The 16,303-nt window shown below is 35.6% G+C and overlaps 2 protein-coding genes across 4 annotated transcripts; one reads left to right on the forward strand and one right to left on the reverse strand.

Moving 5' to 3' along the window:
- The first annotated feature begins 1,124 nt into the window (after positions 1-1,124).
- Positions 1,125-12,860, forward strand: LOC143445756 (uncharacterized). 3 transcript variants are annotated; one of them, XM_076945061.1, is made up of 15 exons: positions 1,125-1,701; positions 2,055-2,230; positions 2,331-2,445; positions 2,716-2,839; positions 3,076-3,241; positions 3,446-3,602; positions 3,745-3,837; positions 4,943-5,133; positions 6,500-7,062; positions 7,245-7,320; positions 10,724-10,834; positions 11,039-11,165; positions 11,425-11,548; positions 11,689-11,796; positions 11,985-12,860. In XM_076945061.1, exons 1-15 carry the CDS (start codon positions 1,544-1,546, stop codon positions 12,228-12,230), a joined length of 2,535 nt encoding a protein of 844 aa, XP_076801176.1. In that variant the 5' UTR covers positions 1,125-1,543; the 3' UTR covers positions 12,231-12,860. The 3 variants fall into 3 exon arrangements, with proteins under 3 accessions (XP_076801176.1, XP_076801177.1, XP_076801178.1); XM_076945062.1 differs by lacking the exon at positions 6,500-7,062 and adding an exon at positions 5,858-6,369 and having other exon boundaries at positions 1,134-1,701; XM_076945063.1 differs by lacking the exons at positions 1,125-1,701; positions 2,055-2,230 and having other exon boundaries at positions 2,371-2,501.
- Positions 12,840-14,933, reverse strand: LOC143445757 (co-chaperone protein daf-41-like). The gene is made up of 4 exons (XM_076945064.1): positions 14,787-14,933; positions 14,513-14,699; positions 13,637-13,732; positions 12,840-13,524 (listed from the first exon to the last, which is right to left on the reverse strand). Exons 1-4 carry the CDS (start codon positions 14,828-14,830, stop codon positions 13,288-13,290), a joined length of 564 nt encoding a protein of 187 aa, XP_076801179.1. The 5' UTR covers positions 14,831-14,933; the 3' UTR covers positions 12,840-13,287.
- Between the last annotated feature and the right edge of the window lie 1,370 nt (positions 14,934-16,303).

Here is a 16,303-nt window from a genome sequence, read left to right on the forward strand (position 1 = left end):
AACGACACTTGGCCCTGTCATGTAGTCCGTTAAACGGTACCAAATTGATGTATATAGGTATATACTGTATAGTATAGAGATAGGCTATACTTGTATAATGTATATGTGATATACCAAATCGGTAAAATTATTGTTCTAAGCGGGACTAATCACTAAAGTATTGCAAAATATCGCTCAGACGAGGTGAAACTTTGTCCGAAAACTATATGGTATTTTATTCTCTTTTTGCGTCATTCGCTTCTGTTTGTATTGTCTGTGCCGAGCGTTCCTAGCTTTATTTATCGGAAATCTTGAATTTAAAGATGGAAGCTTTCATGTTTATACTGTAGGCTTCATTTATTTACAGTGAACAATGCTACTTGTAACGAGCTTGCAAAAACCTGTAATCTTGAAATTTGCTACAAAATAAGATAGAAAAGTTTATTAAGTTATGCATGCATTTGTACGAAACGTTTTTTCGATTTACATATTAATACACGTAGTTTTTGGTAATTTGCAATTTTGCAGTTTCTTTGTGTTTCTGTTTCAAGCAATTTGTTGTTCTTGCGCGTTAATCCGCATGGAAGGGTTTCACAATTTTAATCGCTTTTATTGGAGACCATTGTTCGGTTTCTTAGCTGAAAACATCACATTGTTAAGCAGAAATACTGGTCAACTGTGCAGGGCCCGGACACAATAACATAGATGGTTCTCAATAACTTTATTGATTAAGTTAACCCACCGTGCATAGAATGTTCAGAACAAAGATGTAAGCAGCGTCTGATGAAGCTCTAAAGATGTGGGCTGTTAATTAAAGAAAATCACAAAAAAAGGATACATGTATTACGAAATACAGTTTGCGCGGTTAATAACACGTAAGAAAGTACTGCTTCAAGTATTTTGACCTCTCTCATACGCCTTCAGGGCAAACACGGAAACGTTTTCAGTTACAAACAGGTTAAACATCAAAATTGGTGATCACTTAGCAAAGCGAAGTAAGTTTTATCTTGTAGGCTATACTAAACTGATTACAACATCAGCGAGTTTTCAGCGAAAAAATCTCCACATCAGAAAGGATTTATTCTGATCATATTTCAATTTTTTAATAAGTTTAGTTATATTTTAATATTGTTTTTATTCAAATACATGCAGTTTGTAGTTCTACTATTTTAAAAACGTTAAATTATTTAGAAGGAAATAAACATCACAAAAGGTTTGGACGTAGCTCTTAAGACATGACATTGAAAGGTGTGGCAGTTTTTATAATTTGCTGTTACATGATTGAGAAGTTTAGCAGTTGCTTAATACGTTTTGAGTAAAGGATTAAAAAATTAATTGATTTTGAGTTATATCAAGGTTTAGATTCTTCATTTTTAAAATACTGCAGACGAAATAAAATATGCTATGAAAGTAAACAGAGATTTCATGTACCGGTAGTGGTAATTATTTTGCCTTGTTCCCGATCGGTTTCACCATTCGAAAATTTGAGTTTACCTTTACTTCATAAAACTTCTGCCATTGATTTTATAAGAGAAGTTACAAGACAGTTCTTCAATGACAAAATATGGTGCACTTTTTGCAAAGTATTGCAAGGAATCTGTTCCGTCTCCTGTTACCAACAAGATGCATAAGACGAGTTGGACAACGACGAAATACCAAAGTGTTCATCTTCAGTCTTACTTTGTTTTCTCTTGCTTTGGTTATGACTCGACGCAACGAAAGGTAATGGGCTGTTGTTTTATACTGATTGTATTATAATGAAAATATGTGATTGAGAGGATAAGCACATTTCGGGTAGCGCTAAAATATTGCTGTATGCCATAACTATGCAAGAACTGGTTGATAAAACATCAGCAGAATTATACTTTGCATGGACAACTTTAGAGACTACTACAGAGAAAGTTTGTTGACCTAAACATGCTTATTAGCTTGCTCTAGGGCTAATAAGACTGTATAGGCCGCAATAAATGTGCTATCGCTTCATTGTAAATTAGTCCGCCTTGTTTATTATTTTATGATTTCTTATAGTCTATAAAGTTATTTTTAGTATTTGCATACATGTTGTTTTTATGCAGTTTACTTACAAAGGATATTGTCAAAAGTAACGTTAAAGAAGTTCTTTTCACCGAAAAGACAGAAGAAATTATTCCCAAAGCCTTGCGAGAAGTTGAAGAATATGATGTAAAGGACGACCCACCAGCTAGACATTTGATGGGTTTGAAAAATTGCTCCGAATATCCAAGCAAGCTAGGTTTGCTCCTAGATAAATACCTTGGTCAAATAGACTAAACGTATTTTCAATTCACATTCAAATGCAGGTATTTTTTTAATTATTTTTGATATTAACCCAGTGGGCGCATTAAATATCAATCCCAACATAACTCCAAGTTTTGACGAAGTCGAGCGAGTTTCAGGAACACAATTTTTGAAAGGAGGTTGCTATACACCAGCCAATTGCAAACCGCTGTATGAAATGCGTGTGACTTCAACTTTATGTATACTGTGCATATATAACCGTACACGTATGAAAATGCTTGTGTTGTTAGTTTTAAATACTGCAAATAATTACAATATCCTATAGGCCAATATAGAGATATAAGCTTACGCTTTATCATATACGTCTACAGATGCTAACGTATAGACGTGTACTTTAGGTTTCATGTACAGTATAGTCAACATACCTGCAGTTTTAATTTGCAGTCAAACAATAACACACAGCGTTTTATTCAAATGCAGGCAAAAGGTGGCCATCATAATACCGTTTAAAGATCGGGAAGCTCATTTGAAAACTTTGTTGTTTTATCTCCATCCAATGCTGCAAAAGCAAATGATTCAATATTGTGTTTACGTGGCTGAACAGGTAAAAACCAAGTAATTAATAAAGCAGTGAATGTTTTATTCATGATAGCCTATATTTTTCGCTTGCTTTTCGTAAGAAATAAAGAATTTAAAACTTATAGCAGACTATTTGTCGAACAAATCGAACAAAAGATATAATCTCCATTAAGAAATCATATGGTTTTATCTGTGCCTGAGTTTTGTAGAATTTCCGTCCGAAATCTAATGTCTTCAATATGACTAGATTTTTATGTTTAGCTTGATGAAGGCCAGTTTAACAAAGCGATGCTGATGAACGCTGCTTTCCAAGAAGTGATGAAGCGGGATTTTTACGACTGTATCATCTTTCATGACGTTGATATGATCCCAGAAAACGACAAAAATTTATACATGTGCGGAGAACAACCGCGTCATTTATCGCCAGGTAAATTTGAAACAACAAAATATTTTAGGATAAAATAATGTTTTATTGCACATTGTTGTGCGATGAAAGCTCAAGTAAGGTGTATCAACATCTGCAATCTCAGAAAATGTTTTATCTCTCAACTTAATTTCCAGACGTCGTAATTTAGATTCTTGTACTTTGAAACTAAACAATAAGTGTCGTTATAACGATTTATATACACAGCCATCGACAAGTTTGAGTACAAACCCCATTACGGCACCGATTTTGGTGGCGTGACGGGCATTACACCAGTGCAGTACAGAAAAGCAAACGGGCACTCCAATCAGTTCTGGGGATGGGGTGGGGAAGATAACGACATGGAGTTTCGCATCCGTTACAAGTAAATATGTAGGTTATCACATTGGCAATATGTCAAGTTAGGCTAAAATTTTGTTATCTGTTGAAGTTGTAATTGGAAAACTATAGGGTCTACTTTTTATGCCGGTAAGTCAGCAAATCATGATAATATCTAACCCATGCAGCAAAATGAAAATCATACCTTCGGATCTCAATATTGGTCGCTATAAAATGATTGTTCACAAGCATCCTTGGAAGTTTCACCCAAGCGAATTTCCGTAAGTTACATGCAAATATAAAAATTAAATTTAGATTTTCTACATTGCAATCTATCTACAGTTTAAAGTTAGTTTAATTAATTTTTTAGAACTTGTACTAGGGCATTTACTTCAATTACCAACATATAACTTACATTTCAAGCAAATAATTAAAGCTCTAAGTGTTTCCAGAGAGAAAGTGCCGATTTTGATACATTTCAACTGTTATGGTATTCGTTAGTTACATGAAGTTGGATTTGAGCGTCCAAAGCTACTTTATTTTAGTTGGCAATTCCGAAAATTCGATTTGCCAAAGCCTTTAAACTTGACGACAAAAGAAAAGCTCATATATAGCCCTCGAACTAAGACAGCGTATACCATGCACCCACTCTTGACAACAAAATGCTGTCGGACGTTTTTCCATTGGAGTATCGCGAACATATAAGTTAGCTATGACTAGTAACAGTAAAATAACTCATTTTCTCAATACATTTATGTATTCATATTTTATTTTACCTTTACCGCTATTGTGTCCCACTTTTAATCTACCAAAAATTTTAAGGTTCCTAAAGTCGTTTAACTATTTCCCATCATGGCTTTTTATACAGTACATCAAAGTGAAAGTTAGAATCTCTAGTTGATACATTTATTCAAAAGTTGAATATGCAATTGCTGCAGTGCGTCCCTGCGGCTTGGTATTACGTGAGCACTGGCTAACATTTCGTCTTTGGACTCATACTACCATAGCTTGGACAATACGGTGTTATTACAATACTTTCTGTAACTTGGTAGCGTTGGTTAAACTTTAAAAATTGTTGGTCGGCATGAAAACGTTCACATTCTTCACACATAATAATCATTATATTCCAGGAAGTCATTCATGCATTAAAATTGTCGAAACACTTAAAGTAATCGCTTATTTAGTGATCTCAAGAAGATATAAATTGATATTTACTGTATAAGCATAGATATGATGTATGTACATATTTATCTTCAGTGTGTGCATGGTACGCAATCCTAACTCCAGGACTACAATATTTATAATATTTAGCAATAGTAGGACTTATACACAATATTTTTGTTTATTACTTTGTACATAATTTTCACACTTTGATGGTGTTAACAGACATCGCCTGAACGACACACGAGTCGCAAGAGCGAAGTCAGATGGACTCAAAGACTTGCATTACCGTCTAGTAAACGTGGATAGTCATCCAACGTACACTAAGTTGTTTATTGATATTCGTCGGATTGAAGTTAAACGAATTATTTTGTATATCGACGGAAAACCAGCCATGGATTTTGACATAAAACCAGGTATCTTTTCTTTATCTATCTCCATTATCTCGGTTATCACATTATCTTCAGTTCTATAACAGATGTTGCTTAACTTTACAAAATACCAGAAAGCGTTAATGGGCTACTACTTGAACAGTAATCCACACTAACTTTATGGAATATTAACGCTGATATTCTTCAGTTTAGTTAATGACAGTGATATTTCCTAAAGTTGTTTAATGTGTACTTGGTTAGGCCTATATGCTTTATGGAGAAATGAATCGTCACAAAGCCGAAGTGTGACTATGCAAAACATAAGATTTATTTATGTGTTCGTCGTTCTTGATTACCATCGGTAGTCAGTCAACTTTCTATAGGGCGGTCTGCCTAAAAAGTTATGTAGTTAGTTTACTTCATCAATAGATTAAGCTGAATAACAAAACGTTAAAGTTTTAATAAAAGGTTTCAGATCTGGCTTTGCTAATTCCGCCGTTTACGACTATCAAATTATAGTTACACGCCATTCCACTATCTATTCTATACAAATTGATTAATTTTTCCCAACATATCCCGATACCCGATGTCTTGCAATTCCAGGGCGTAAATGACGCCTTTTCCGGACAGCGCACGTTTTGTATGCAGCTTTATGCGCAATCTTGTTCATAATGCAGTCGTTTCATACTGCAAAACAGTTGCTTATAATTTAACTTACGACCCCACTGGTTAAGATGCGCTTAACTTCATTTATATTTTGTTCGTTTAGGGCCATGCCGGTGGGAAAAATTCGAAGGGAAGTATTTGGATTTCAGCATAGAACTTTCCACATTAAAGGAAACATCGCATCTAAGATCACTACGAGTTAACCAACCTCCACCACCCCCACCAGGGGTTGATATCAAAATTCCAACAACTCCGGAAAACATTCGATTTACGCTCATGGAAAATTTCACAGAAGCGTTAGAAATATGTCAAAAAATTGCTCCTGAGTGTCAAGGAGTAATGCAAGAAAATGAAGGCGATAGGTATTCGCTCCGACGAAGTAACATTCCACGTTATACCGTTGTGTCAGGGCCGGCCCAACCACAGATTTTGCAAGATAAAACATTAAACGTTATCCCAAAAAAGAAATATTACTTTCCAAAAAAGACTTCTTTTGTACGATATTGTCCTGGGGACTCACAATATTTTCAAGCACTAAAGAATCCTTTGAAAATTGATTTAGAAATCAACCAAAGCGTTGTCCAACACACATATGGCTTTGACGTTCATTTCTCGGTAAGTGGTATTAATTGTCTCTAGGATTACTTATACTGTTTTCTTTTTATATTTCTCGGTCATATCTTCAACTGATCAACAACGTGGATATGACACACATGCTTTCCACAACTCCACAAATTAATTGCAGATGTCAAAACTTGTCGATGGAGTATGTATGAAGGCTTAACCATTGGTCATTCCAGTAAAATTAGTCAGACTCAAAAATCGTTTGCATCTCTAAACTCGGCCAAATCCGTTTGTATGGAAATTGGTCAATACTGTGGGGGAATTACAAAACAACACAGCTCAAACTTGTACTACCTCAAAAGAAACAATATTCCACGTCATGATGAATACTTCCTAGAAGACCTCATAAAAGCAAACAACGGCTTGCCGAAAAATAGCCTGGGAACCGAATTATACCGCGCCATGTATAATAAAGCCGATCGAGGGATAAGCGAGGATGGACTGTTTGATGCTGACGAACAGTTTTATGTCGACGTCAAAGTTACGTCAGAAACTAAAACAAATTCTAGCGATCGTACGCAGCAGAAAATCACGTCATTTGTGAAATACTGTCCTGGAATTTTTGGTTCCTTTCAACAACTAAAAGATCTGCCAATCAAAGTTGACAATGACATCAATACATTTTTAGATGAATACGACGTCAAACGTCACCAACATTCTTTTGCTGTTAAAATAACGTTTACGGTCGGTTAAAACATGGTTAATACACAACACTGCTGCGGTTATACAATATTTAACAATGCAAAGCAAAAATTAAAAGTTCTCTTGTTTATCATCTCTAGCTAGAGAGAGTCACTAATTTCTCATATATTGGTTACTGTATATGTTAGGTGGTTATTTATTCATATACCTATTACTTCTTGCAGGTCCTTCTTCAACCTGCCGACTATCTGTACTATACTGATCAAAAGCATTTTGAATCTCAAATAGCCAAAGGAAAAAGTATGCATTTATAATTTGCTTTTACCTATCTGTAGAGTGTAGTGTTACTGTAGTTTTCTTATTTCTAAAATACATTGAAAATATAATGTAGATGAAATCATAACATTAACAACCAACTAATCCAGGGGTCGGCAACCTTTTGTGCACTGCGGACCGGTTTAAAACTGAAATTGTTTCGCGGAACGGCCTTCAAAAAAAAACACAAATGTTCATTAAATTGAATCTATTGAAGCTCATAGAAGTCGGAATTTCAATGAGAACCTTGAGCTTGTTTTGCCGCAACGAGACGCTCCCACCTAGGAATTATGGTACTCAATGAAACTCGTAATGTATCCCTCACGTCCAGTCTGTTTCGCGGCTTCGTCTTTGTAGCTGCCATCACAGAAAATCCAGACTCACACAAGTAGGATGTCGGAAAGGGCAGTAAAGGTTTTAAGGCTTTCATGGCAAGACCTTCATCCAAGATGTTGGTAGAGTCGTTGTACGAAAAATACATTTCAGGTTACAATCATTCGCAATGTCCAGCAGCTGGTCCTCTTGTCGTACAAGTAAGGTCGATTCATTTGTTTGGAAAACGAATGGATTCCAGATCCATTTCTTTGCTGTTCGAGGGTCTTTAGCGCTTGAACTCTTGTAAAAGTACACGCATGTGACTGCTCACAAGGTCGGAGAACGCTTGTTCAGGCTCACTGTTTTTCAATGTCTCAGCTACTGTTGGAAACATGTCAAATACCCCTTTGTTTATGCGCTACTCCCACAATTTAAGTTTGTCTTGAAATGCAGCTACTTTATCTGCCAACGTCACTACTGAAGTCATTCTGCCCTGAAGTGAAGAATTCAGTTCGTTCAGCAGATTAAATATGTCGCACAAATAGGCAAGTTTAAGAACCCATTTTTCACCAATAAGTTTGTTAGCAAGATCTAAATTTTTCTCCAGTAGGAATCTTTGTACTGGTTCACGTAACTCAAACGTCCTAATTAATGATTTACCTCGTGAGAGCCACCTTGCTTCAGTGAGTAAAAAAAAGACACTTGTACTCAGAATCCATGTCCTCACACATCTGCTCAAACAGCCGGGTGTTAAGAGCATGAGCTTTAATGAGGTTGATCATTTTAACTATATCATCGAACATACTACAGTATGTAGCTCAGGTGATAACTAGGGCAACCAAAAGTCAACATGGTCAATTTTTTTTAACCTGCCCAGAATGTTATCAAACAAGCACAAAACAAATTTCAGCTTTGTACGACGTGTGGTATAGAAGTTATTAGGTCAAATAAAGTCAAAATGTTACGTTAGGTCAAAATACGGTCAAATTGTTTCTTTAGGTCTTTTTTTTAGGTCAAAATCTATTAAACTTGTAATTTTGTAGCCATTTTGTAATATTATTCTTCCGTTTTTCTCTTTTCTTGTACCGCAAACAATTCCAGTGCCACAAATTTTACTTAGAACCAAAGCCACAAAGAGAGGGAAGGCTTTTCAGCGCGTTTGATGACGTCACGATGTGACGGCATTGCATTTGAAACTGCAAGTTGTCAATCTTAATACGCAGAAACGAAAAAAAGTCAACACTAGAAAAGCATTTTGTCATTTTTAAATGCAGCTTTAGATTAGAAAGTTGCTGTAGACAGTGTAGAGATTATCAGTATAGCGTTTTTCAAAATAAGGTCAAAATTTAAACGTTTTAGGTCAAAATAAGGTCAAAATTTAAACTTTTTAGGTCAAAATGAGGTCAAAATTTGCAAATTTTAAGGTCAAAATTTAAAATTTTTAGGTCAAAAAACTGGTTGCCCTAGTGATAACTTTTGACTCGCCAGCATTTCTCTGTTAATAACACAGTGAGTGGCCTTGCAATCTAGTGTGACCTCCTTAATGCGAGCAGTCAAACCAGACAGACGACCAATCATGGCTGCAGCCCCCATCTGTGCACACACCGACACAAAAATACCGGTTCAGTTTTCTGGTGAAATAATCATTCAGAGATTTGAACAGATCGGCTGTGGTGTTTTTTGGCAATAACAAAGCACCAACATGTCCTCATGAATGTCTTCGTCATAAAGATATCGAACAAAAACTAGCAGCCCAGCTTTTTTTCAATATCTGACCACTCATCACACTGAATCGCAAACCATGGTGACTTTACAATCCACTCTAACATATAAATTTCGATATCTTCCGCCATATCCTCAATTCGTCTCCCAACAGTGCGAACCGAAAGGGGAACCTGTACTATCTTTTTAGCTGCCGATTCTCCTAAAACTTCACGGCACATATCAGTACATGCAGGTAGAATCAATGCTTCTCCAATAGTAAATGGTTTGTTAGTCTTAGCTATGCGGTGAGACACCAAACGATGCTCTTAGTGCATTTGAATTTGTTGACAAAGCAGTCCTCAATACTCGTTTTTCACCTTCGCGGTCACGTTTCCTTCTTTCAAAAAACTCCACAGGTCTATCTTTTAATTCGGGCTGCTTATTCGTCATGTGCCGAAGCAGTTTTGAAGGCTTCATTGACTCGATTGATAACTTGCTGTTGAAAATTAGGCAGAGCGGGTGAGGTGCTTCGGAATCAGAAGTTGAAATAAATCCGTATTTTAAATACGACACATTATATTGGCGATTGAAAAAAGCTTTACTCTTTTTTTTAGCTGTAGGCCCTTCGTCGTCGATGTCAGGTGTTGACCCATTTCCAAAATAACTCAGCATAGGTGTTTGCTTTGTACTCATTTTCATCCGACTAAAAATATATGTTTAATGTTGAAAATTGCCCTAAATTCAGAGTGGCTCATTATTGTGTGACCGCTTTGTGAAATACCTTCAAAAAGTAGCTTGCATTTTGATAGAGGATTAGTTGGCTCTGTGAACCATCTAGGACGCTTCACACTGAATCAACTACTCGATCCTCAGGCCAATTTTAAAAGAAAAGTACGTCTACCTGGTCCCTCAGTTTTTAGTTGAAACAAAACGAAAAGAATCTGCGCCAAGCTGCCTAGTGTCCACACTAATACACTAACCATTAGATTATGCGCCCTTTCACTGCAGTTTCTACAAAATAAAATAGAAAACCTGGCTGGACTAAAAGTTACCATTTCGTTAAAAAAGGCCTTTCTTTCACAACTCTGAACACACACACAACCTCTTCGAACCTCAAACTATTGTGGCAGCCATTACACATTATGATGTCCTGTAGCCTAGTAGCGATAAATCAACTAACGCGGATTTCCAACACCTTTTTGGTGACAATATACGACAACCTTATTGCACTACAGACATAAAAGAGTAATGCGGCCCGGTAACGATCTCCTCACAGACCGGTACCATGCCGCGGCTTGGTGGTTGCCGACCACTGAACTAATCGACTAACTTTTTTGCTCAAGAAAATCTATTGCCTATGTACTTGCAGGTATTTACACTTTCGGCTGGCCAAAAGGTAAATCACCCGATTTCAGTTTGCCAGACACACCTCGACAATTTACATTTCGGACTGAAGATTTTGCCTTGCCAAGTATTCCCGGTTAGGATAATGCATTTCTTAGCTACATTCTAGGCCTATATCCTATCTGTCTGTTGTCATAAAATATTCTCATCAGGTGGCCAAGTAGTGCACTCTACAAGAGTAGGCTATAAATTATTATTCCTACAGAAATCTAATTATTCTTCCATGACCGAACTTATTATAATTTAATATCTGTGAAGTTAAAGTTAAATTTATTGCAAGGTTGCTATGCCGTAGAGAGCAAAATTCAAGATAGACTTGGCCAACCTTATTATCAATGGAACTGGTGGTTTGAAGCAAAGTCCGACGACAGAGAACAAGATGCAGCCGTAAGAGAAGCATATTGGACGTAAGCTGTATAGCCTAATAGTAATAAGTATAATGACCACAGACTCATTATATTGCATACCGTTTAATCTTTACACGTTCATTGTCAACAAAACTACCGCAAAAGACTTGCTTTGAGTTTTGTTCAGTATTGCGTAACGTAAATTATGTTATTTCATTGCCTCGATTTGGCGCTTGTTCAAGTACTTACTAATTAAGTTAAAAACTAGTGATTCAAACAACTAAAGAATAATACTTGATGAATTTCCTGCTATAAATAGACGGCGCATGCAGGAGCATGCTGCTAAAAGTATGATCAGTCAGAAGAAAATGGAGGACACAAGAAAACAAGCATTGCAAGCCAAAAGGGAGCAGCAATTCCAAAACGAAATGCGAAAAATACATGTAGGCCTACAATATCATTATGTCACCTAACTTGTATTATGTGTTCTTCTCTTCGCTTCTGACGTCGTACAGCTGCCACTAACAACATGCGCCGTCAGAAGTAAGCTTTATTTACAGTTACAAAATCTTACTGATTGCAGGAGCATGAACTAGCGCTTCAGCAAAAGCATTTGGCCGAAAAAGGTTATGTGTCTAAAACTGACAACAGCAAAGTGTCAGAAATGCATCAATCAGTACAGAAATTAAAGGTAAAAACGTTTGATGTTTAAAAGGGTTTACTTTAATTTTGATCGATTACGGTTGTCTCGAAACAAAGTCTTCTCGTGCTGTATTTGGAAAAACTCTGCAACCCACAATTTATGAGGCCATGCTTCTATAAACGTTTATTGCATTATGTTTGACAAATTTATGCTTCTAAAACTAATTCTTTGTTTAGACAAAAGAAAATATTGTAAAGAAAGCACCAGAAGAAAAAAGTGGGCACTTGTACAAAGATCATATTGCTGGAGGAAAAATTCGATTGCTAGATCCAAACAAAACATTGCCTCCAATAGTTCAGGTTGTTCCAACGCATAACATAGAAGAAAAAAGAAAACCAGCAGTGCAAAGGATGTACCACATGCATATGCCGGATCATCTCCGAAAAAAGATGGAGGAGCGAAAGTCTCAGGAAAATTTATGAAATAAGCGCTGGTAGTAAAAAAAACAAAACAACATGCTCTTTAGACCATCTGAAAACTGCAGTTTTACTCAAGAACGCTTTGAAATTACGTGATAATCTCCAATAAAAATTCCATTCATCGACTTTCAGTTAACAGTAAACTAAAACAATATGAGTATAACCTATTACTACCGGCAATTTATAAGAAGCTCCTTTACTGATGTGTTATTATTACGACCAGGTTTCTAAAAATATATAGCTTTTCCAAATTTTTGGAAAGTTCATTTAAACGTTGCATAAAATGCAACCGACGTTTTCTAGGCTTTTGTTTCACTAGAATCAAGGCCTACTATATTTGTTGCCAGCAATGATCGAAGCGATGTTGCCGTTACTGAGATCTTTCTTCTACAGTTTGTCATTGTTGATTTGACATAAACAGAAAAAAGTGCACTACCGTTTTTCATACCTTATAGTTATAAAAAAACGTTTCCTATCGTAACTTCTGTGTTTTTAAACTTTTTATGTTTTTTATACTCCAATACGCATAAGCAAATAAGTATTTCTGATTAAATATATCAATTTTGCGTTAGTTTCGGGGGTTTTGTTTTCGGGATGAGTATCAGCTCAACGTGAATAAATGTTAATTTTGTATTTGTGTTTTCATACTTTGCAAAAATGGCATAACGAACTGAATGGACTAAGTACAAATTGACAAACCTGATTTATTTTATTCAAGATGCATCGCCATTTCTTTGACTCGGCATGCAGCAAGCATAAACACATAGGCTCTGGCTTCCGAAATCAAATTTTGCTATCCTCTAACAACCTAGTGAGTGTGATAAAACTTACAAAAATACTTGACGGGTAACACTACTTACCAAATTTCTGGTTAATCGTGTACTGCATGAAGCTCATTTTAAGTAGAATTAAATTTAATTGTGATACGCAACATTGTTCGGTCTCAAAAAACATAGTAAAATATGTCACTTTAAGCCTAGTTGTGCCACAGCATAGACCGCTGGTTTATGTGCCTCAGCCAAATGGTAAGAATTGTAGTTCAGGCAGTAACATATGGCAATCACGCACTTTCAGGTTTATCTTCCTTATCAACATTGTCTTCTAAATCTGGAAGATCTTCATCATCACTATCTACTTCCTCATCGTCTGGAAGGTCACCCATATCAGGAATTCCCCCAGCTCCTCCTCCCATTTGGGCCATTAGGTTGGAAAGATCAGGTTCCTCTTGTCTACCTTCGTCATCTGAAGAATCATCTTCATCTTTCCATTTGTTAAAATCAACTCTCAACCAATGAATCTGAAAATTCAATGCATGAAGCATTTTTAAGCGGTTCTTAAGTCAAGGTTACCTGAAATTTATGAGATGTGAAAGCAATTTCTGGAGCAAACTTGATATATGAAAATACTACCTTTGCTTTGTCCTTAGTTAACCGAGGCCAAAATCCAATGTTTTTCTTCTGGAGAGTACACTCAATGCCAAGTCCTTTTTTCGCCCAAATGCAACCCTAATTTCATAATTTATAAAATATAATATGTGCATTAGGATGTTTCATTTTTTCATTATTTTTAACTTAAAAAAGGTTTTTCTAAGAGATATTTTCAGCATAATGAGAGTCTGAACTTTTTGGAATTGTGACATCATTTTGAGGCCGCACCCCCTTGTTTAAGTTTTGGTAGGGGTGCATTTTTCCAAATTGGTAAGATTATGGTAATTGATTGAGCTAAAGATACAATCAATACGTCTAAAGATGCAGAATGACTGAATTCCTTTAACCACAGAATATAGTTTGAGTTATTGGATAAAAAACAGACTTTTCACAGATTTCGCATGCTAATCACCATATAACAGTATATAGTTTCCAATTGGACCTTTATTTTGATTGCTTAAGATTGTAAACATTCTGGCAAACTTTAATAAACTCATAGCTACTCAATGAATTCCTTCCACTTCAAGTAAATGAGCTTCCTCTGTATGGAAAATAGTTTTTTGAACTATCAATCTGGCCAATATATTCATCTTGCATTTGATTGTTAAAAAAAGTGCGGGCATTTTTATTTGCAATTTCTATGATCAATGTCACATTATTCATGATAAATTAGCAATCCAGTACGGTATAACAACTTTTAACAAGTGTATTAAGTCCAAAATAAAAATCAAAGCATGACTTTTTAGCCAACATTTATATGTACAGTACCTCATTTATCATACCACAATATTTTTTAGCATACAATAAAATGTAATGGAAGTTCAAAATTCCTAAATCTAGATAAAAAATCTAACACACCTCAGGTTTAATTTCATCATTCATCTCAATTGTATTGGCATAATGGGTTACTGTAGAGTGGTCAGTTCCAGTGAACGTAACCTTGTCCTTTTCGAATGACACTTGAGGGGTTTTACAGCTTTCAATTTTGAAGGTTAGAAAAACCACATCCTTTCTTTGTGCCCACAGAGTTGGAGCAGGGTGCGTTCTAGTGAAAGGAAGGAAATCTGGTCACAATTCTATGTATATTTATAAGTACACTGCACACAATTTCATAAGAAAAAAAAATACTTACACTTCTGCATCACCTTTCCCATTCATATCTTGAGACTGGGTCATTTTTGTTTACACTAATCAGATTTTAGACTAAATTCAAAAATTGTATATCCAGACTGAAAAAATAACTGTAAACCATTATTATAGAACATCGTATGTATTTAAACTATAGTATATGTATAATGAACTGGGAAAAATGTATGTATATTCAGTGTACACTTATCCACAGAAGACACGGATACACAGCACAAAATTAAAATTATAACGACCTAACTCTTTTTGAATATTAGATTTTGTTTTTTGTCCAGTAACTGATTTTGCCACTTTCAAACAAAATCTATAATTCTGTTTAAACATCTTCTGACACATTCAGAATTTATGCAAACTTAATACCTATGTTCAAATGTTCATGTCCACTGGATCAACAGCTTCTGACCACAGCAATAGTGATCTTTAGCGAATAAAGTATAACTTTGAATATAGTTTACATTTTAGGTTTCTGATGTGTATGTTGATGCATGCTGGACTGTGTCCATGTCCACCACTCTTTAACAGGAGTTCCATGAAACATTTAGAGGGATTTCTTGAGCTTTAAGGGAATATTAATTTGCAACTTGTGAACAATTGCATCACATTAGTAACATTAAAACACTCTGATTTAATCTCTGCTGGCCTATAATGCATAAAATTACCACATGTCAACTTCGATTTAGAAAAAACGTCTAAATCATTCAAAAATATTCTGTTTAAAGAAAACAAACCAAGAACTGTTTGCAGAGTAGATTTCCATTACACAATTCTAATGTCACAAACCCTCATAGACAACATAATACTAGCAAAAAGTGTCTTGCAATTTAAAAAAAAAATGCTAATCTCAGTGCATAATATTTAATGAAGGCCCAAACTCACAGCCCACCAAGCATGTATGCATACCACAGCTACAGTAAAAAATTGCACTTACAAACTAACAACAGCAATTTCAGAACTGTGCATGAGAACACGAATAATTAATAGTTCCAAACCAAAAACAACCACATTTGTTTTTCAAAAATATCTGGTACAAGAGACCACCGGCGTAATCAGCAAAAATCAAAGGGGTAGGAAACAAAATAGAGATACTAGTTTTCAAAAAAGCAGTAGGTAGCCTATATTGAAAAAGCTATTGGCTAGCATTAGGTTCTTTTAAACGTTAACAGAACTGGGCCTGAGAGCATGCTTTTATCGTGTCATTCACTTTTTGCCTTAATTTTTTGGTACAAAAACGCTGTGAAGGCATAGAAGAAAAGTAAAGAAACTACTGAAAAAACATTGGCTCACTTTTTGACAGCAAAAGACAAGAGGGGGCTTATATGCCCGACCAAAAATCTGGAAAAATATTTTTGTCTCATCGGCTGAGTTTGGTTCTGATAAACAGACCACAAGTGATCATCAGGACAAAATTAAGTAATTTTACACGCGAAGTTATTCTGTTAGCTTATTGTTGAAAATCATGAGCATCGAAGTGCCGTTAATTGATTTGCTTTCTGGCTGACATTC

Source organism: Clavelina lepadiformis, chromosome 2 (assembly GCF_947623445.1).
Source record: "Clavelina lepadiformis chromosome 2, kaClaLepa1.1, whole genome shotgun sequence".
In the NCBI taxonomy this organism is placed as follows: domain Eukaryota; kingdom Metazoa; phylum Chordata; class Ascidiacea; order Aplousobranchia; family Clavelinidae; genus Clavelina; species Clavelina lepadiformis.